Source organism: Mastigoproctus giganteus, chromosome 6 (genome assembly GCF_048544385.1).
Source record: "Mastigoproctus giganteus isolate SK-2022 chromosome 6, ASM4854438v1, whole genome shotgun sequence".
Lineage (NCBI taxonomy): Eukaryota > Metazoa > Arthropoda > Arachnida > Uropygi > Thelyphonidae > Mastigoproctus > Mastigoproctus giganteus.
This window is the reverse complement of record NC_143580.1, coordinates 38,079,246-38,102,656: the sequence shown is the minus strand read 5'-3', so window position 1 is coordinate 38,102,656 and position 23,411 is coordinate 38,079,246. Positions and strand designations below refer to the sequence as shown.

Sequence of the window (23,411 nt, the reverse complement as noted above, 5' to 3'; positions counted from 1 at the left end):
ATACATACCAGTAGAGAATGCAAGTAACAGCAGACATGATGTATATTAGTTGGCACTCAACTGAGCGCATCACTCTTTTAGTAATTCTGCCTTACCTGCATTATTGTTATTAGTCATATGGTGCAAGGAAATCTGAGGCTTATGCTGCACCAGCTAAAACAAAAAAAAAAAATTCCCGAGTTACCCTGAGAGAGAGAGAGAGAGAGAGAGAGTCAGAAGTAGAAAGGAATCACCAAGAAAGAGAAGAATGATGATATCCAGCTCAGGAGCCTGGGTATATGAGCTGCTGGGGTGGTATATGAGGAATGTTCTATGAAGAGTGTCATAACGTGTTCAATGTCACATACCTCCAATTTGATAATACATTGGTTTGCACCACCAAATACGGAGGATGCAGAAAGGTCAGGGAATGACCACTGCATATCCCGGAGCAGTATGGCCTCAGTTGCTAATGCTCCTAAAAACCAAAATAACAAACAAACAGAACATAATCAGATACAATGGGCAATAAATACCCATTTGTTTGACCAGTCATGGGTATACATCAACATATAATTAGAAATATAATAATAAGGAATTAATATGTTACAGTAATATAAAATAGATTAATAATTTTATAAAAAGTGAAGGAAAATTATAGTTAAAGTGTTATGTGATATATACATTAAAATTATATAAAATTTGATGAAGTATATACAGAAATCAATTCTATTTGAAACACCTACCAAAGCGTGTAATTAAATAGTTCACCAGTTTGTCTGGAGAAGCATAAGCATTCATTTTGGCAGGCAACTGTTTAGGCTTCATCACTAGGATCTGAAGGCAGCGCATGTGCACACACAGATGAGTATCATCAAATTCACCAAGCCATTTACATCCTGAGTAAAGTAGGGACTTGTTCTGTGGTTCAGCATCTATATGTGAGATGGGTAACAAATTTATCCATATTCATTCCACCTGATTCCAATATTTGAATGGCTGGATTTTGAATTTGAATTATTGATTCCAATATTCAAATATTGGAATCAATAATTCAAATATTGATTCCAATATTTGAATTAGTGACTGCACAGGTGTAAATATATCACTCAGCTTGAGTCTGCATAACTTTATCAGCAGCGTTGGAGTTGACCTTAAAGATTGTGCATGGGGATGTGGAATACAGAGATCCCAGAAATTTGGGGATGAAATGAGACCAGTTAGCAGTTTATTAGAAGTTGTGAGCCTTCTGCTGTTTATTGCGGTTGGTATCTATATCTGTTTGATCATTTAGGCCAACCTATGGAGGAATGTGCACAGAATGTTAAGAAAACATTTTGAGTGTGAGGTTAGACATTGCCAGGAGATTTGCAACTGTAGAGCAGTTAGCTAATGTATGGTGATATTGCAGAGGGCTGTAGTGGAAGTAAATGCTTTGATAGATAGAAATGGTTTTTCAGGTAGAATTACTTTTTCCACTACTCTGAGAAGGGTTGAAGCCAATGATTTAAGCCTGAAGTGCTTGGATGCTGTGGGTACTGATGTCTTCTGTAATAGTTGGATGGGGATAGTTCCATGTGTGAGGAAATGCCTGTTTTGAGAGGATTGCATTGAATATGCTTACCAGTGGATCAACAACATATGGACCCAGACACATTTCATGATAAAATATGGTATTGCATCTGTCCTTGCAGTTGCCATTGCTGGAATGGAATTCACCTGTTACAGTCTTGGTTGGTACAGGTAGGGCATGGGTATGCTGTCAGTTTGTTAACAAGGCATTTGCACAAGAAGAATATCAGCTAAAGGGTCATCCCCAGTTAAAATAATCTGGTAAATTTTATTGAACATTTTTTTTTTTTTTTTTTTAACACAGGGTTCAGATAATCCCTAAAAAATTTAACAAAGGGCTTGCACAAATGATTATAGAATTTAAATAGCTACTATTACTTGTAAATATGGTTGATAGATGGCAGCATGTCTTGTGGAGTTTCAAAATAATCTGTACTTATGTAGACATAATTTGTTGATTCTGTGTCGAAAGAATCTTAAAAACATATATATATATATATATATATATATTCATATTGTTTTGGTCACTCATATGAAAAGTGCATATCCAGGAGAGGGCTAAGTAAAAAATTCCCAAAACTTACTGATGTAAAGATAAAATAGGCCATTTTTATTTGTAGTCGTCTTCAAATGAGGCTACAGTTAGCTGATTTAAGATGAACAAAGTGTGATTTCTTTTATGAGTTATTCCAGGCTTTTCAGGCTGAAACATGAAAATCAGCTCATAAAAATACACTTTTTTCAGATATACTAGATAAGATCAAGAAGCTCCAGTGCCAAAAATAGTTTTTTTTTTCCATAAGTATATTAAAGACATAGACAAGAGTATGCCCAGCATTTTAGAACTTTGTAATTATAGTAAATAGCATTACTTTTAACCAATAATCTGTGCTTATTGCCATGCCAATTAGAAATATATTACTTCTACATGAGAAGCTATTTTGCTAGCCTTGCCTTTTTCTCTTATCTCCTTCATCTTGCTCCACAGTTTTGGCCATCATACCTTTTGTGTTAGTGACCCCACATTCTACTAATATCATTTATTTCCTGGCACAGTGTTATTTATTATTTTTTTTTTATATTAGTCCACAAAAGTAATTTGTACACTGAATTATTTACCAATAAATTTCAATATTCCATATTACCACTATAGCTTTTATTAGCTATTTCGCATAACTTTTTTATTTGTACCTTTTGCTACCTAATTGCTGAATGGAATACAATTTTTCTTTTTATTACAAATATCATTCTACCATACAATAATTTATTTTGTTTATTTAAAAGGCTGATATCTCCAGCATTCTACTTTCTGAAAATCACTTACAAGGTTGAACCAATTGCCAACTTCAATCTGTGTTCTGCAAAATGTATCTGTATATCTTAATTTTTATTCTAATTATTCTGATATTTTTTCCTAACTTTAGTGTCTAATGTGAGGATATAACCTTTCATTTATTAATTTTTTGGTACATTCATTTAATTTTATTAACTTATCAATTAATCATTAATAATATTTATAATATTTATTTATTTATTGATCATTAATTTATTAATTTTTGATTCATTTATGTATATGCACTTTTAGTCATGTAATGACAGAACTGATAGAAACAGAAAAGGCTTATGTGTCTGAATTGGACAGCATAATTCAGGTAAAAATTATTTGATTTATTTTTATTTTGTTAACATTTTTGTAAAGTAAATAAACATGTATTTAATTATTTTCAATAATTTAAACCTAAGACAATTCTCACATTGACATAATAGGATTAAATTCCATTATTATTTTGTAATGCTATTTTGGTTTTCACTATGGACAAAGTGCATGAGGGGCTTGAACCTTCTATATGTAATCTCAAAACTAGGAAGCAGAATGTTCCACTTTAGCATTAACATTAGTTGAGACATATAATGCAAGAAAGCAAGCTTATACAGCATCAGCCAAAAAAAAAAAAAAAAAAAAAACCCCTTCCCATTTCACCCATCCGGTCACTCCAAATGTTTGTCAAGTTCAGCCTTAAATATATTTAAGCTATCAACTTTCACAACAACAGATGGAAGTCTGTTCCAGCAATAAACTACCCGTTGGCTAAAGGCAAACTTCCGCACATCTATTCTACAACTGTTTTTATTCAATTTGATTCTATTTCCCCTCAGGTTCTTAGTCTGAGCAAGAGTACATATCCCGTCAGCATTGAGCCTGCTCAAACCATTCAAGGCCTTATACACCTCAATCAGATCACCTCCCAGTTGCCTAGTCTCCAGATGCTGCAACTTGCAGAACTTAAACATTTCTTCATAAGCACACCCCTTTGTTCCTTTCACCAACCTTGTTGCCCTTCTCTGTACTCGTTCTACCAACTACATCCTTCTGAAAATGAGGCCTCCAGACCTGTATACAGTACTCAAGGTGTGGCCTGACCTTTGCCTTATACAAAGGGATAATCACCTCCTTGTCTCTGCTGGCAAAATTCCTATATATCATTGATAAAATTCCATGACTGGCTCTTGCACCCTGTCTGCACTGCTCAGAGAACATCATATCTGACTGTACAATTACCCCCAAGTCTTTTTCATTCTGCACCTCCCTGAGTGTACTGCCACACAGTTGGTACGTTTCTCTTGGGTTACTGCTACCCATATGCAGTACTTTGTATTTGTCAATGTTAAACTTCAGTTGCCACTTCTCAGCCCAACTGCCTAACTTTTCTAGATCCTTTTGCAGTAGCATACTGTCTTTAGTGTCATTAATAACCCTGCCAACCTTTGTATCATCTGCAAACTTGAACACTAATCCTGATATACCTTCATTGATATCATTGATAAATACACAAACCAACAATGGGCCCAGCACCGAAACCCGGGGACTCCGCTAATAACATTTGCCCACGTAGAGCTGTGTCCATTTATTACCACTATCTGCTGTCTCGAACTGAAACATCCATTTATCCATTGCAGAAACTTGCCCTTAATGCCATACCGCTCCAATTTGTACATCAGTCTTCCATGTGCAACAGATCAAAAGCTTTCGTGAAATCCAAGTATATGATATCAAAATTATTTTTAGCATCCAGTTCCTTTGTGACCACATCGTAGTATCCACTCAAATTGGTCAGACAAGACCTCCCTTTAACAAACCCATGCTGTGTCTGAACTATCCCTGCTGTCTTGTCTAGGTGATCCTGTATCACCTCTTTAACCAGAGACTCTATTATTTTTCGCAGAACACAAGTTGCCAAAACTTAAAACCCTGGGTTCAAAGGTTATGAACCTTTGAACCCAGGGGGTCACATCTGGTGAGTATGGGCTTGGCACATCCACATTTTTGCTTTCGTAAAGGTGACTACGGTGGTCTGAGACAGTATTTAAATTCTATACGGTGGGACCAACTGATAATGTTACCAACACCAAATTCAAAATAAGAAGCATTCAAAGAATTTATCTTGGGAGCTACAAAGCTCTACATACCAACTAAGAAATATTGTTCAAGGTTTAGGCCTAAATGGATGGTAGATTAATGAGACATGTGGCAGAGAAGAAAAATGCATGGGATACATATAAATTAATGGGTGACATGGAAGCCTATGATAGATATAAGCTAGTCTGTAACCAAGTCACAAAGGAGATCAGGCAGGGAAAGGCAGATTATGAGAAATCCTTGGCAAAGGATGCAAAGAAAAACAACAAGGAGTTCTTTACCTATGTAAACTCTAGAAGGAAAGGGATGAATCAGATTGATCCACTGGATATTGATGGTTCAACTGTTGATGATCCTGCTCAGGTGGCTAACAAACTAAATGAGTATTTTGCATCTACATTCTCCCATGAGGAGTTATTCAGGAAGGGTGAATGCCAGAGGTGAGTTAAACTCTGGCAGTGGGCTGGATGATTTTGTAATAACTGAGAGGAAAGTGGAGGAGAAATTGTTGAAGATAAACATAAAAAAAGCGCCTGGGGTGGGCGGGATCTATCCAGTTATATTAAAGGAGGCAGCAAAGGAAGTAAGCAAACCCTTAGCCATAATTATGAGAGCTTCTTTGGACTCAGGGGAGGTACCCATGGACTGGAGATGTGCAAATGTGACCCCAATTCACAAAGGAGAATCAAAGGGCAACACAAGTAATTATAGACCTGTTTAACTTCTGTTCCAGGAAAATTAATGGAGGTACTGGTTAAAGAAGCAGTGCAGGATCATCTAGACAAGACTTCAGTTATAGCTCGGACACAGTATGGTTTTGTTAAGGGAAAGTCTTGCTTGACCAATTTGATTGGATACTATCATGTGGTCACAAAGGAACTGGATGCAGGGAATAATTTTGATATCATATATTTGGATCTTAGAAAGGCTTTTGATACTGTTGCACATGGAAGAATGCTGAACAAATTGGAGCAGTGTGGCATTGGAGGCAAATTGCTGCTATGGATAAAGGGATGGTTGAGTGGGAGAAGACAGAGAGTGGTAATCAATGGACACTGCTTGTCGTGGACTAATGTTATTAGTGGAGTCCCTCAGGGTTCAGTATTGGGTCCATTATTGTTTTCTGTATTTATAAATGATATTGATGATGGTATATCAAGCTTAATGTCCAAGTTTGCAGACGATACGAAGGTTGGCAGGGTTGTCAAGGACACTACTGACACTATGCTACTGCAACAGGATCTGGAAAGGTTGAGCAGATGTGCTGAGAGGTGGCAAATGAAGTTTAACATTGACAAATGTAAAGTACTACATATGGGAAACAGCAACCCCAGAGCAACGTATCAACTCTGTGGTATTACACTGCCAGTGGTAGAGAATGAAACGGACCTGGGGGTGGTTGTGCAGGCAGATATGAAGTTTTCCAAGCAGTGTAGACGGTCTGCAAGAGTAGCTGATAGTGTCTTGTCAATGATATACAGGAATTTTTCTAGCAGGGATAAGAAGGTGATTATCCACTTATATAAGGCAATGGTCAGGCCACACCTTGAGTACTGTATACAGGTCTGGAGGACTCATTTTAAGAAGGATGTAGAGCTGTTAGAACGAGTACAGAGAAGGGCAACAAGATTAGTGAATGGAGCAAAGGGTTGCTCTTATGAAGAAAGGCTTAAATTTTGCAAATTACAGTGTCTGGAGACTAGGCCCATGCAAGGTGATCTGATTGAGGTGTATAAAGCCTTGAATGGTTTTAGCATGGTCATTCTTATTGGAATTCTTATTCTTGCTCAGAATAATCATTTGAGGAGGCTTAAATTCAAATTGAGGAAGGACAGATATAGGATAGATGGGCGGAAGTTTGCCTTTAGCCAGCGGGTGATTGGTTGGTGGAACAGACTTCCATCCTTTGTTGTGGAAGCTGATAGCCTAAATAAATTTAAGGCTGAGCCGGACAGGTACTTGGAACGAATGGGGGGGTGAAATGGGAGCATATTTTTTTTTTTTGGCTGACGCATAAGCTTGCTTTCTTGCATCATATGCCTCTACTAATGCTAATTCTTCTCTTTCTTGGTGATACCCTTCTACTTCTAACTCTCTCTCTCTGTTAGGGTAATTCAGAAATTTTATTTGGCTGGTGCAGCATAAGCCTCAGGCTTCCTTGCACCACATGGCTAATGATGATAATAATAGTAACTCCCTTTGTGAATTGGGGATACATTTGCATGTCTCCAGTCCATGGGGATCTTCCCTGACTCTAAGGATGCTCTCATAAATATGGCTAAGGGTTTGCTTACTTCCCTTGCTGCGTCCTTCATTATAACTGAATAGATTCCTTCTGCCCTCGGTGCCTTTTTTATGTTTATCTTTAACAATTTCTCATCCATTTTGCTCTCAGTTATCAAAAAACCACTTACCTCCCTGTTTGATAAACTTCTGGTATTCCCCTCCTTGATTAACTCCTCATGTGTGAATGTAGATGCAAAATACTCATTCAGTTTATCAGCTACTTGAGCATGATCATCAATGGTCAACCCAACTGTGTTAAGTGGTCTAATCTGATTCATCCCTTTTCTTCTAAAGTTTACATAAGTAAAGAACTCTTTGCTGTTTTTATTTGCATTCTTTGCCAAAGATTTCTTGTAATTTTCCTTTGCCTGCCAGCCTCCTTTGTGATTTGATTACAGACTAGCTTATATCTGTCATAGCTTATATCTGTCTTCTGTGTCAACTGATAATTTATATGCATTCCATGCATTTTTCTTCTCTGCCACGAGCCTCATTAATTCATTCTACATCCATTTAGGCTTTTACAGTATTTCTTAGTTGGTGTGAAAAGCCTAGTACCCTTCAAGATTATTTCCCTGAAAGCTTCCCATTTAGAATTAGGCTTCAGGATTAAGTTCCTCAAAGCTTCCCATTTAAAATTCACGGTTGGTAACATCATCAGTTGATCCCACTCTGTAGAATTTAAAAACTGTCTAAGACCTCTGTAGTCACCTTTACGAAAACAAAAACCTTACCCTTTACCCTTGATCAAAGTTACATCTGAATGCCAGAGGTGAATTCAACTCTGGCAGTGAGCTAGATGATTTTGTAATAACTGAGAGGAAAGTGGAGGAGAAATTGTTGAAGATAAACATAAAAAGGGCACCCGGGGTGGATGAGAGCTATCCAGTTATATTAAAGGAGGCAGCAAGGAAGTAAGCAAACCCTAAGCCATAATTATGAGAGCTTCTTTGAACTCAGGGGAGGTACCCATGTATGGAGATGTGCAAATGTGACCCGAATTCACAAAGAATGATCAAAAGGCGACACAGGTAATTATAGATCTGTTAGTTTAACTTCTGTTCCAGGAAAATTAATGGAGGCACTGGTAAAGGAATCACTGCAGGATCATCTAGACAAGACTTCAGTTATAGCTCAGAGACAGCATGGTTTTGTTAAGGGAAAGTCTTGCCTGAGCAATTTTACTGGATACTATGATGTGGTCTCAAAGGAACTGGATGCAGGGAATAACTTTGATATCGTAAATTTGGATCTTAGAAATTCTTTTGACACTGTTGCACATGGAAGACTGCTGAACAAATTGGAGCAGTGTGGCAGTGGAGCAAAATTGCTGTTATGAATAAAGGGATGGTTGAGTGGGAGAAGACAGAGAGTGGTAATCAATGGTCACTGCTCATTATGGACTAATGTTATTAGTGGAGTCCCTCAGAGTTCAGTGTTGGGTCCATTGTTGTTTTCTGTATTTTTAAATGATATTGATGATGGTATATCAAGCTCTGTATCTAAGTTTGCAGATTATACAAAGGGTGGCAGGGTTGTTAAGGACCCTAATGACAGTACGCTGCTGCAACAGGACCTAGAAAAGTTGAGCAGATGGGCTGAGAGGTGGCAAATGAAGTTTAACATTGACAAGTGTAAAGTACTACATATGGAAAGCAGTAATCCCAGAGTAATGTATCAACTCTGTGGTACTACACTGACAGTGGCAGAGAACGAAAAGGACCTGGGGTTAATTGTGCAGGCGGATATGAAGTTTTCTGAGCAGTGCAGACGGTCTGCAAGAGTAGCTCATGGTGTCTTGTCAATGATATACAGGAAGTTTTCCAACAGGGGAGGTGATTATCCCCTTGTATAAGGCAATGGTCAGGCCACACCTTGAGTACTGTATACAGGTCTGGAGACCTCATTTTTAGAAGGATGTAGAGCTGTTGGAACGAGTACAGAGAAGGGCAACAATATTAGTCCAAAGAAAGGCTTAAGTTTTGCAAATTACAGTGTCTGGGACGAGACACCTGCAAGGTGATCTGATTGAGGAGTATAAAGTCTTGAATGGTTTGAGCATGCTCAATGCTGATGGGATTCTTCCTCTTTCTCAGAATAATCCTGAGAAAATCACCTGAGAGGGTATATATTCAAATTGAGGAAAGACAGATGTAGGATAGATGTGTGGAAGTTTGCCTTTAGCCAGCAAGTAGTTGGTTGGTGGAACAGACTCCCATCCTTTGTTGTGGAAGTTGATAGCCTAAATAAATTTAAGGCTGGGCTGGACAGGTATTTGGAACGAATGGAGGGGTGAAATGGGAGGAGAGGTTTTTTTTTTTGGCTGATGCTGGATAAGCTTGCTTTCTTGCATCATGTGCCTCTACTAATGCTACTGCTAATGCTAAGTAAAACCCACATCACTACACTGTGATCACTGTCGCCTAGTGGTTCCTTTACCCCTTCAAATTCCTAATGCATGTGTCATCACTGCTGATAATCAAATCAAGGGTATTACTTCCTCTGGTTGCTCCTCGAACATGTTGCTGTAGAAAAGAATCTTCCAATAAATCCACAAAATCTTTCTAGCTTGCAAGTGACCAACCACAAGTTCCAGTTAATATCTGAAAAGTTAAAATCCCCCATTACAAGATATTCTGATTTACTGGCCCATTGTATTTCTCTGCACAACTGTTCATTGTATTCATCAATGTCATTAGGCCTATAACATACTCCTACTCTCATTTTCCCTTTCCCAGTGTTTATGTCACACCAAACAGACTCAACATTGCACTGTCCACCTATGTCAACTTGATGCACTTCCTTAGATTTTATAAGTTTCTTAACTAACAGCATAACCCCTCCTCCCTTCCTACCCTGTCTGTCCTTTCTGTACACATTGTACACCCCAAATTCCAATTCTGCACTGCTTATATACACTGAATGATCACTGAATTATTGATCCCCCTATGAAAACTGAATTTGACCTCTTCACTACATGAGGTACGAGAGTACTGGTTAGTCAACCTATGTAGCATAGATAAGGTATCAGCGGGTCTGTATCTAGTAAAATTCCAAGCATGATGGGTAAAAGGAAGGATTTATCGGACTTTGATAAAGACAGATTGTGGGTGCTCGAAAAGTTGGTGCCTCAATTTCACAAATGGCTGAACTGGTGGGGTGTTCGAGAGCTGCCGTATTTAAAGTGCACCAGAACTGGCATCAAAATGGTCAAACAACGACCCATCAAAAGGTCAGCAAAAGGTTGATGTTAGAGGTGAGCACCGGGTAGGACGACTCATACAGACGAACAGGCACATCACTGTTGAAGAGTTGACTACTCAATACAACATGGGCCAACCTGGAACAATATCTGGCATGACCATGCGTCATACGCTTACACATATGGGCTATACCAGCAGACAACCCCATTGGGGACACATAGAGATGTTTCTCTATGTGTCCCCAATTTTTGTTGCTACTGCAAACATTGAACTTTCTGAAAAATTGATTGATAAAGTGATGGATATGAATGAGTGTGTAGGAAGAAATAAGGTTGCCAATTGAGTTTTGGAAAATCTTCTTTAATCTTTGCTGTAATTTGTAAGGAACTGAAAGTTGACTGAAGATCAATGTAAATCAGATTCAGTTATGAACTAATCTAAAAAGTTTTAATATTAATATTTGAATGACTAAATGATATAAGAGGTGGAAATTTTTTTTTCCCATATATCAAAAATAAAATCCTTCAAGTGCATGCACATACTTTTTCCATTGCCATAATGTGACTTATTGAATTCCACTTTGAACTTTACCAAGCTCTCTTCCTCAGAAACCTTGGTAGGTAATTTATTCCAGTGAGAAATAACTGAAGGTAAACTTCATGAACCAAAGCACACAAATATAAAAGCTTACCCCCCCTAAGATTTTATATTTATTCTCCCTGGTTCTTTTCTCTCCTAGAAGTGAGATTATACCTCCTTCCCTGTTTATTGTAAGGATCTCCTTCTTGGCCTATACTAATCTTTGCAGTTTTCACCCTTCTAAGCCATACCTCATAGGGAGTAGCTGTATTGCTGGAACATTAATTAATTAGTTATTGTAGAATTACATGAATAACATTGTGGAAACAAATATTGTTCATGTAATTTTATTCTAAAACATATTGATACTACAAATTGATGCAATGCACTGGAGCATCAAGAAAGCACTATTTTATTATTGTTTCAGAGGGTAAAATTTTGAGCAATATTTGTAGCCATGTAAATTAAGATCACATAATAAGGTTGAGTAAATATTCATAGCGTTTGTATTCATATTAGCTTGGAAGTTTTCTTTTTCTATAACTTATAAATATAGAAATTTAGTCCTTTTGCTACTTAAATCAAGCTCTGGCCAATGAGTATTATTGGGGATTTCTGTACCACCTATATTTCTCTAAATAATATTTTAATCTGGTGTCTGCCCTCCATCATTTGGAATGCTTCAAATTATTAATGTGTAAAAGTAAGAAATATAATTATATATTTCATCTGAAGAGAATGAAATCAGAAGTTCTTTATAATATTAATTTTTCAAATTATTGTGCAGTATGAAGGCCTAATTTGGTATATAATCATTGTCATAGTATAATTACTGAAGGAATTTATTTTCAAATGGAATAAATATGCTTTAGTTAGCAAAATGAAGAATGTTTTTAACAAATTACTTTGTGCCCCTTTATTACACTTGCTAATATGCAATGGTTCAAATGTATATTATAAATGAATAGCATAATGAAGGGTATGGAATGTTGTCTTTTATTTTGGGAATGGTTTCAAATTAGTAATACTACAAATAAAACTATTTGTAGTATTATTAGCTCAAGACTGCTGAGACAAGGATAAGCTGAACAAAATTAAAAGGCCTGAAACTGAACAAAATATAAAAATTATTAAGGGAGTGGAAAAAACAAGATTCATATACCAGATATGAATAACTGGTATGGTATTCTGTTGACCATCTGTTTCCACCACTTCATTTTTAGACATAATGTTTACAGTATGGCAATGGCTGTTATCACCTGCATCAGCAGATGTTTGGTCCTCACTTATCTGAAGTGTTATTAAATTAGCCAAAATGATCATTTCAAAAAAATTATTGTGTTGGTTAAGTTAATGCTTTCCAAACTTGATGCCAGTACATTATTTACGTGCCAAAAATAATTCAGTACACCATCCAGAATTTTTTAATTATTTGATACCTCACTCTTTTTGTTCCTTATTATTAAATTGATGGTAACTGCAGTGGTATACAACTTCTTTTGTTTTGAGGCAAAAATTTGTACACAGGTGTAAAACAAAGGGAGGTTATTTGTACTAAGCACAAGTTTAACCAAGGCTTCTGAAATTGAATAGATAAATTATTAACTTTCAAAGGGAAAGAATGCATCTAGAGTTCACTTGGTGCCAAGTGTGAAGCACTTGAATAAATAAATGTAAATTTTTAATGTATAACTCATATTATATTATATTTTAATAAATCAGTTACATCAATGCAGTGAAAGAAATCAGTGTGAAGACAATTATTATTATTATTAGCCATATAGTGCAAGGAAGCCTGAGGCTTATGCTGCACCAGCCAAAAAAATATTTTCCGAAAAATGCTGATATGACGCCAAAATTGATGACTCCCATTGGCACATAACATGCCATCTACAAATTGTCAACACTCCCATTGGAGAGCTCCAGGTTAAGGGACTGTTCCATATACAGCTTATAATGTCAACATGATTTGTGAAAAGATAAAACTCTTCCAGACTTACAGAATCTCTACTAAGTAACATGCTTTTTAATGATTTTGCACCTGTAGAATCTCTAAAATGTGGTGTCGCTATAGTCTTAATATATTTGAGATTATAATGACCATAGTGGTTAGCTCTCTGGCAGCTGTGCCAAAAGCCTTTAAAGGGACATACAGTGTGCTTTGTATGCCATTTAATTTTTTGAAATAATGGCAAGGAATAGTTTAAAATTCTGTACTTTTTTAATCATTCTTTATTTTAATATTACAATGAATACAATTATGAATAATATATAACCTTTTAAAATCACATTTTTAAATAAATTTAAAATTGAAAGTGCATACAATGTGCATGCTGATGAACTTTGTGTGCTTACTCAATATAAAACTTTTGAACAAACATACCAAAATATGTTATGTAAGCAGATTCATGGCATACATTGTGTGACCTGAAATATATTTTTGTTGTTCATTTATATAACCAGACACATTAGCTTTGTATTATGCCAACAATGAGGAGTGTACTTGCTCATTTTTTCTATGGTCATAAAATCTCCAAATCTTGCATCATCAATAATGCAGAACAAAGGAAAAAACCATATGTTGTTGCTGTTGTTATTACGTATATAATACAGCAGCATCTAATATCACATTGTGCTGAAACTATACAGAAAGAACACCGTATTCATATTTGTTACTCTAACAGATATTTTAATTTTTGTTTTTTGGTATGCATTGAATACCAACAGATGTTATCCAAAATATTATTTTATCATCTGTTTTATGACATTATGGTACTGGGCCTGAATTCCTATTCCTCCTCCCTTTTTTTTTTTTTTTTTTTTTTTTAATGGAGTAATATTTATATAAATATATACATACAAAAAGCAATGACATGTGCAAGTAGTTTGGATTTTTTTTATAGAATATCAAATTCCTTATTAAAACTGATGGCAGCAACATGATAAGGATGTCTTAACGAAGCAGGTTAGTTAGTCATGTCTCTTCTAGTATCATGGATATTTTCCTACAAAAGCCTTATATTACATGCAATCACACCATATTTACCCTGCTATGTATATTTTATGACACTTAATTTTACACAAATGCGATTTATATTTCTAGTTCTAAATTTTGTGAAGTGTCACATTCTGTTTTCCACAGAATTTTATTGAATTCATTATTTAATCTGTTTTCTTTGCATGTCCTACAGTTATTACAACCTTATATTTCTATCAATAAAGACATTATGTATGTGTGTATGCAGTTCCTTCCTATTTTGACTGGAAGATATTAGGTAAGATGAGTTGCAAATGCTGGTATTTAATTATAGTTTAAATTATATATAATTCAGTTAGACATCATAGAACTATCTTAAATTATGTCAGGGTTACAAGCAAGAGATGGATAGTCCAGCAATGAAAGATTTAGTGCCTTCTTCCTTATATGGCAAGACTGATATCCTGTTTGGAAACATGGAGGATATATATGAGTTCCACAGCAAGTGGGTAATTTTTCTATATCATTTTAACATATATTTTCTTATATATTTAGTATTACTGTTAGAAAAAAAATGCCAGAAAGCAACACTTATAGCATCAACCAAAAAAATAACTGTAACCCTCAAATACCTCATTTATTTCCTATACCTATTTTGTCTAAATATTCCTCTTTAAATTTACATAAATTTTCTAACAGCAAAATTAGATAGGAGTGGGAGTTTGTTTCAGTGGCTAATTATTCTTTAGCTAAATGCAGATTTTCTTATTGCAGTTATCTACTTTTATTTTAAATCTGTGCCCCCTTGTTTGTTTAATTTCTTCAGAGAAAGAGAACAGAAACCAGGGATATATGTGAAAACCCTGATCGGGTTGTTATAAAGATGCCTTGTTTACAGATTTTGTAACTTACAAAATCAGGGTCTTTATCTATAATAATATTCCTTTGTACTCATAACTAATCTTGTTCCTCTTCTTTGCACCCTTCCTGAAATGTGATTGCCACTGCATTGTACAATGGAATAATCAACTCTTTCTTTTAGTAAAAAAGTTATATAAATAATAGATCCAAATGCAAAAAGAATAATGACTAAAAATGAGGAACTTGTACCTATTACAACATTATACTTATCTTCAGCACACTGAACTTATCAGCAACAATAAAAGCAGGTTACCTATTGTGTCATATTCATCCACATATTCACCCACAACACATGTTGTTGTTTTGGTTTTTAGGAGCATTAGCAACTAAGGCCATATTGCTCCAGGATATGCGGTGGCCATTCCCTGACCTTTCTGCATCCTCCGTATTTGGTGGTGACGGGCTCGAACCCCGGTCTAATCAAGAAGCATGTGCTACGCACTACTGCTCCTTCCCACCTGGCTACAGAGGTGCCTCACATACAGTGTACCAACTAAATAATGAGATTGATGCTACTACAAAAAAAAAAAAGGATAACACTAACGTCAAAGTAAGGTTATATATTTTTGAAGTAATCACCTCCAATGTGTACACACTGTTTACATTTTTTATACAAGTTTTGAACACACTTCTGGAACTCCTCTTCTGGTATCGTTTTCAGCTGGTTGGTCACTGCAGCCTGGATATCCTCTATCATCCCGTATCACGTTTCTTTCATGGCTGTTTTCATTTTGGGGAGCCACATCCAGCGAATTGCGGGGGGGGGGGGATTGATGACTGGTATCGATTTTTTTTTTTTGCCAAAAATTGCTTTTTGGCCGACCGAACAGAGAAACAACTCATGTCCTTTACGAAAATGAGAAAACCATTCAAACACTATTAATGGAGACAAACATTCATCAGCATGAACTTTTTTTAAATCATCAAAAGTTTCTGTAGGGTAAGTTTTTTTATATCATTTTAACATATATTTTCTTATATATTTAGTATTACTGTTAGAAAAAAAATGCCAGAAAGCAACACTAACAGCATCAACCTAAAAAAAAAAATAATTGTAACCCTCAAATACTTCATTTATTTCCTTTACCTATTTTGTCTAAATAATCATCATCATCAGCCATTTTAAATCCACTGCAGGATGAAGGCCTCTCCAGCAACTTTCCAGTTCCTTCTGTTTTGAGCACTGGCCATCCATTTACTACCCACAAACTCATGAATTTCATCTATCCATCTCCGCCTTTGTCTTCCAAGTTTTCTTCTAGCTCCTCTTGGGTACCGTTCTGTTATTTTCTTAGTCCATCTGTCATCATGTCTTTGAGCTATGTGTCCTGCCCAAGACCATTTTAGTTCTTTAGTTTTGATAAGAATGTCCTTTACTTGAGTTTGCTGCCTAATCCATGTGTTTCTCTTCTTATCTAACAGTTTGATTCCTAATATAATTCATTCCATTCTTCACTGTGTAGTTCTCAGTTTCTCTTCCATTCTTTTGGTGAGCGCCCAAGTTTTACTTCCATAAGTCATGGTGGGGAGTATACATTGGTTCATTATTTTACATTTCAGACAAACTAGGATATTGCTCTTCAGTATGTGACTATATTTCCTGAATGCTATCCATCCAAAATTTATTCTTCTCTTGACTTCCAGCCATTTATCATTATTACAGCTAATAACTTGTCCCAGATAAATATATGACTCCACCTTTTCATTTACTGCTCCTTCAATCATTATTTCCCTTTCTGTGGCATACTTTTTTATCATTACTTTTGTTTTAGCCATATTCATCTTTATCCAAAATCTTTACTAACTCTGCATAACTGATTAAGATTTTCCTCTAATTCTTTGGGATTGTGGCTTATGACCACAATGTCATCTGCAAATCGTAATCATCTGCAGCAGTAAACAATGTCATCTGCAGCAGTAAACAGCTTCAGAGATATTGTGTCTCCTTGTCAAACTCCTTTCTCAATTTTAAATTTCCTACTGTCTTTGTCTAGTCTAATAAAGGAGGTAGCGTTCTCATATATTTTCTTTAAAATCATAATATGTGGGGTATCTATGCCTTGTCTTTCCAGTGCCCGAAACATTGCCTTATGCTGTATGGAGTCAAATGCCTTTTCATAATCCACAAATGCCAGGCATAATGGTGTTTTATATTCATTTGCTTTCTCCATTAGCTGTGATATTACGTGAAGGTGATCCATAGTTGAGAATCCTGTCCTAAAGCCAGCTTGCTCTTTCGGTTGATTCTCATCAAGTATTCTCTCTAATCTGTTAGTAATGACCCATGTGAACAACTTGTAGATGTGGGATAATAAGCTAATTGGTCTATAATTTCCAATTTCTGATTTATCTCCTTTCTTATGCAGCAAAACCATGATTGCATTATTCCGCTGCTTAGGCGTCACCCCTTTTCTAATGCACTTTGTGAAGAGCCTTGCCAGTTTTTGTGTTATGTCTCTTCCTCCCAATTTTAACAACTCTACAATAACTTCATCTTCCCCCGGGGCTGTCTGATTCTTCATTTTCTTCAATGCATGTTCTACCTCATCAGGAAGAATATCAGGTATGTCGTATGTGTTGCTAATTTGCAATCCATCTTCCCCACTGCTGGCATCATTCCCTCACTCTTTGTAATATAATTCTCTATAGTAGTCTTTTGCTATTTGAATTATGCCTTCTCTGCTGTTTATAAGTACACCATCGCTATTCTTCAGTTTCATTTGTCTTTCTGCATTACTGCTCATGGCTGCTGATTTAAATCCTTTGTTTTCCCTTAATGAGTGTTCTACTTTTCTTGTGTTAAATCTTCTTATATCCTCTCTGAGTCTCTTTCTAATGGCTTTGCATAACTCAGTTATACTCAATTTTCTCCTTGTCAGCGTTTATTAGTCGCCTTCAGTTCATCATAACAAGTGTTTCTTAGCTAATTTTTTCTTCTTTGGATTTCTTTTTCCCTATAGGTTTCTTGGGCTTTATCACTTTCAGAAAGTTGTAATATTCCTCGTCAATATCTTGGTCCTGAGCAGTCTGCAGAAGCTGAAACTTGTTCTTAAGTTCCAGTACATACTGCTTTTTCTCCTCTTCCGTTATCTCAAAGACCTTTGTATTATTTACTCGAGTCAGTTTTTTCCTTTCCTTTCCTACATCTATATCAAGTGTACATCTTACCATTGTGTGATCACTTCCAACATTTACCTTATTCAGGATGGTAACATCTTTCATAATATATCTTCTGTTAGTGAGAATGAAGTCGATTTCATTAGTTGTTAATCCATTTGGACTTTTCCATGTCCACTTTCTATTAACCCTTTTCGTGAAAAAAGTGTTCATTACTGACAATCCTTGAGATTCTGCAAATTCCACAAGTCTTTCACCTCTTTCATTTCTTTCACCAATTCCAAAATTTCCTATAGTTCCCCTTTCTGTGCTGTTTTGTCTTTTTCCAACCTTAGCATTGAAGTCTCCCATAATAATAGTGTAGTGGGTTTTCTGCTCATCTAGAAGACTCTCAATTTCAGTGTACATTTCTTCAACCTCTTCATCATCATGGCTCGATGTTGGTGCATAAATCATTATAATCTTTAGCTTGTATCTCTTAGAAATCTTGAGTATTAGTCTTGACACTCTTGGTGATGTACTTTTGAATTCCAAAATGTTGTTTTTAAAATCTTTATGGACCAGAAACCCAATTCCACCTTCACTCCTTTCACTGTTTCCATTGGTGTACAGCAGATTTCCACTTGATAAACTTATAAGTGATTCATTTCTTCTTCTTGTTTCAGCCAAACTGATGATATTCCAATTCACATTTTCTAATTCCTTTTCCAGCTCTAATATCCTGTCTTCACCGATGAGTGTTCTTACGTTATAACAGGCCAAGTTCAGTTTCCGTGCATGGCAGCCTGGTCGTACCCAGAGATTCTTAGCACCCTCTGCTTCCACTCTAATCCTCTCGCTGCCGTAAGAGGGAGAGTGAAAGCTGCTGGGGACTGAGGGCCATTTGTTTCGTCGTGCTTTCATATTGCTGGAGGGGTTGGTCTTTTCCTCTTCATGCTGACCAGGCATCTTGAAGAGAACCACTCTACACGTTCGTTGCCACCTAAGTGACGTAACAGGGCTTACCATCGAGAAGGTGTGCATGAGTGGATTTTAGGGAGGCAGACCAACTGGACTTCTCCTAAATCTTCTGTAATAAAAAGATATTGGATCCATCAGTGTTTTAGACTGAGTGTCTGATAACACACAGGATACCTGTTCCCCTCTAAATCCCTTGTCTAAATATTCCTCTTTAAATTTACATAAATTTTCTAACAGCAAAATTAGATTGGAGTGGGAGTTTGTTTCATTGGCTAATTATTCTTTAGCTGAATGCAGACTTTCTTATTGCAGTTATCTACTTTTAGTTTAAATCTGTGCCCATTTGTTTGTTTCATTTCTTCAAAGAAAGAGAACAGAAACCAGGGATATTAGCATTAGTAGAGGCATACGATGCAAGAAAGCAAGCTTATGCAGCATTAGACAAAAAAAAAACATTCCCATTTCACCCCTTCATTCATTCCAAATGCCTGTCCAGCTCAGCCTTAAATTTATTTAGGCTATTATCTTCCACAACAAATGATGGAAGCCTGTTCCACCAATCAACTACCTGCTGGCTAAAGGCAAATTTCTGCACATCTATTCTACAACTATCTTTCCTCAATTTGAATCTATGCCCCTCAGGTTCTTAGTCTGAGCAGCAGGAAGAATCCCATCAGCATTCAGCTTGCTCAACCCATTCAAGGCCTTATACACATCAGTCAGATCACCTCGCAGGTGCCTATTCTCCAGGCACTGCAATTTACAGAACTTTAGCCTTTCTTGGTAAGAAAGAGCACCCATTTGTTCCTCTCACCAATCTTGTTGCCCTTCTTTGTACTCGTTCTAGCAACTCCACATCCTTCCTAAAATGAGGCCTCCAGACCTGTACACAGTACTCTAGGTGTGTCCTGATATATGTGGAAACCCTGATTGGGTTGTCATAAAGATGTCTTATTTACAGATTTTGTAACTTACAAAATCAGGGTCTTTATCTATAATAATATTCCTTTGTACTCACAACTAATCTTGTTCCTCTTCTTTGCACCCTTCCTGAAATGTGATTGCCACTGCATTGTAAAATGGAATAATTAACTCTTTCTTTTAGTAAAAAAGTTATATAAATAATAGATCCAAATGCAAAGAGAATAATGACTAAAAAACGAGGAACTTGCACCTATTATACTTATATATATTATTATACTTTCACATTATACTTATCTTCAGTACACTGAACTTATCAACAACAATAAAAGCAGGTTACCTATTGTGTCGTATTCATCCACATACAGTGCGCCAATTAAATAATGAGACTGACGCTACTTCTTTTTTTTTTGTAGTAGCATCAGTCTCATTATTCAATTGGCACTCTGTATGTGGATGAATACAACACAATAGGTAACCTGCTTTTATTGTTGTTGATAAGTTCAGTGTACTGAAGATAAGTATAATGTTGTAATAGGTACAAGTTCCTCGTTTTTCACTAATGGCAAAGTAAGGTTATATATTTTTGAAGTAATCACCTCCAATATGTACACACTGTTTACATCTGTTTACAAGTTTTGAAAACACTTCTGGAATGCTGGTTGGTCACTGCAGCCTAGATGTCCTCTATTGTCCTGTATCACGTTCCTTTAATGGCTGTTTTCATTTTGGGGAACAAAAAGTAATCTGCGGCAGCCACATCCAGTGAATTGGGGGGGGGGGAGTGTTCGATGACTGGAATCGATTTTTTTTGCCAAAAATTGCTTGATGAATGGCCGACCAAACAGAGAAACAACTCATGTCCTTTACGAAAATGAGAAAACCATTCAAACATTCTTTATGGAGACAAACATTCATCAGCATAAACATTTTTTTAAATTGTCAAAAGTTTCCGTAGCACTTTTTCCCAATTTACAATAAAATTTGATAACTGCTCTTTGCTCCATTTTCAATTTTCTGACGATACATAACACTACTATAACTCTTTCTGTCATAAATCACGAACTGCTGACCAGACAAGTTTCAATCGTTGGAAGGGGAAAATCTAGCAGATCTAATCATGTACTATTTTGGCCTCTTACATTAATACTAAATGCAGAGCGTACGCAGTCTCATTATTTAATTGATGCACTGTGTGTGTATATATATACCAAACCCTGTAAGGTGCTATAAGTGCCAAAACTTTGTCTGTTTACAAACATCATATTGGGAGATGCACTTTGCTGTAACTGTGGACTAAGGACCATACACGAGTGGAGTGTAATGCAAAATTACCTTGCTGTGCAAACTGCAGAAGCTCTTATCCAGCATACTCCAAAGCCTTGTGAGTTATAGAAATTAGGTAAAAAAATGTCTCCTCCTTGACACTCAAAAATGTAACTATGTAGCAGTTAGCCAAAAACATGAAACAGTAGCAATACAGATGGAGATAACTATTCCTCCAAATATATCATTTGTTGATTGGGCAAGATCTCTATTAGAAGATTGTCAGCAATCTTCTCTATTTCTCAGGCTTCTAATACCCTGAATTCAGTTCCATCTACTTCTGCTCCAATAACTCAAAAAGTAGAAAAACAGAAAGAATTTAATTCTGTTAAAATAAAACAATCTTTCCCAATATGGATGATGGATTGCATTACAGGTGATGAAGAAGATTTGCTTGAACTATGTGCCAAAGATGATATGGATACTGGATGCACCATATTTTTTAAAAAAACGTAGATATAAAAGTGCTTGACATAAACAAATATCCAACAAAAAGCAAGCAGATCCACATTCCACTTCCAAATCCAAATAATGGACTACATCCTACAACAGAATTGTAGAGAACTTCATAACAATATTGATGACACATGCAAACTGATCACCTGTTATAACCCAATAGGCATATGTTTTCAGTAAACCAACTTGACTTCTGAAGTATCTCCTATTAAAAATTATACTCTCTGCAAAGACAGATTCAAAACACAGCTCATGTAGGTGTTGCCAATTTGGTGGAATCAAGAATTCCCTCCAAACACATACCACTATGTACTCACTTAGAGGCTGTTGCAGTATATATTGCCCACACTGTTACATTCACCCTTGTCTCCACATACCTCTCATCAAATCATATATATGCTAGAACAGACTTAGATAACCTCATTATGCAGATAACAACTCCATTCTGTGTACTAGGTGACTTCAGTGCACACCACCCACACTACTTTATCTACCCCATTCCCATTTTCATTTTAATTACAGTTTTATTTTTTCACATGCAGATGATGTGATATTTGTTTTTTATATCTTTTCTATTTAGTCTAATCCACTAGTTACAAGATAAAATTTGCTTTTCCATGGTTGCAGCATTCAGTTTTGCTGTGTCCACATTCAGCTTTAAACAGTATTTTAAATTAGATGGCTCTTGCTTGGTGTTTCAGGGTCACCTGTTTTCTATAGTCTTTCTCCTGTAATAATTTTGTATGTTCATTTTGATACCCAAATATTTAATGAGGGTTAACTTTTCCCCTCCAGTTCCTTTTCCTTTATTACTATGGGATAGATAGTAATCCACGCTTCCCACCAAAGTGCCCCTGGTCAGGGTTTATGAATAAACTAGAAGTTATAATAGTGCAACCAGTATTGTAATTATGCCAATATAATTACACAACTAATTGCAACTTGATTATAATCCATTCTGACACTGGTTTGAATACAACTAACCAATGGCAGTGTGGTGAAGAGGAGGGGTTGTTGTATGAGATTAAATATGCATCCCACCTACTAATAATTAAAATGAGCATACATTCATAACTGTTAAAAGCTGGCAATAGAGCCTGAATGAAATGTTCGATTACAGTACTTAGTTTATATGGGATATGCATGAAAAAAAAATTTTTTTGAGACTCCAATGTGAATAACATTTGGATCAATCAATGTTATTCCTGATATTCATGAACTCTAGAACAGTGGTAGAAGATGATGAATCTTGCTACTGAGTGTTTCATCCTGATGAACATGTTTTGGTGTGGAAATTGCTGGGAGAGTACTTCCTGCCAGAGTGTATCATCTTGATCATGAACTTTGACACAGGCAGTCTGTTGGGACTATTTAAGCTGGTTTTAACTTGGTCTATTTGTGGTAGTATCCAAAACCATGAAGTTTACAGCCTACTTTGAGATTTTGATAATTTTTCACTACCCTATGACAGTTAACATTGAAATAGTTCCTGTCAGTATAAGCACAACAGTGCTCCATGTCATACAGGACTGGTCTGCAGACAACAATATAATATACTGGCTAACTCAAAGCTCAGCCTTCAAGCCCACTGAATATTTGTGGGATGAACTGGAGCACAGCACTAGACTGTGGCTAAAATGGCCTACTTCCAAATTGATTCTGGCATACAGGAGGAATAGAGGAAATTTCTGGTTAA

The 23,411-nt window shown here is 36.2% G+C and overlaps 1 protein-coding gene across 1 annotated transcript in view; it reads left to right on the top strand.

Moving 5' to 3' along the window:
* Positions 1-23,411, top strand: part of LOC150084175 (guanine nucleotide exchange factor DBS-like) — a 619,625-nt gene that overhangs the window by 481,647 nt on the left and 114,567 nt on the right. Inside the window, exons 15-16 of the mRNA XM_090376145.1 lie at positions 3,137-3,203; positions 14,404-14,519. Coding sequence (XP_090232271.1) covers positions 3,137-3,203; positions 14,404-14,519 — 183 coding nt within the window. The remainder of the gene's footprint in view (positions 1-3,136; positions 3,204-14,403; positions 14,520-23,411) is intronic.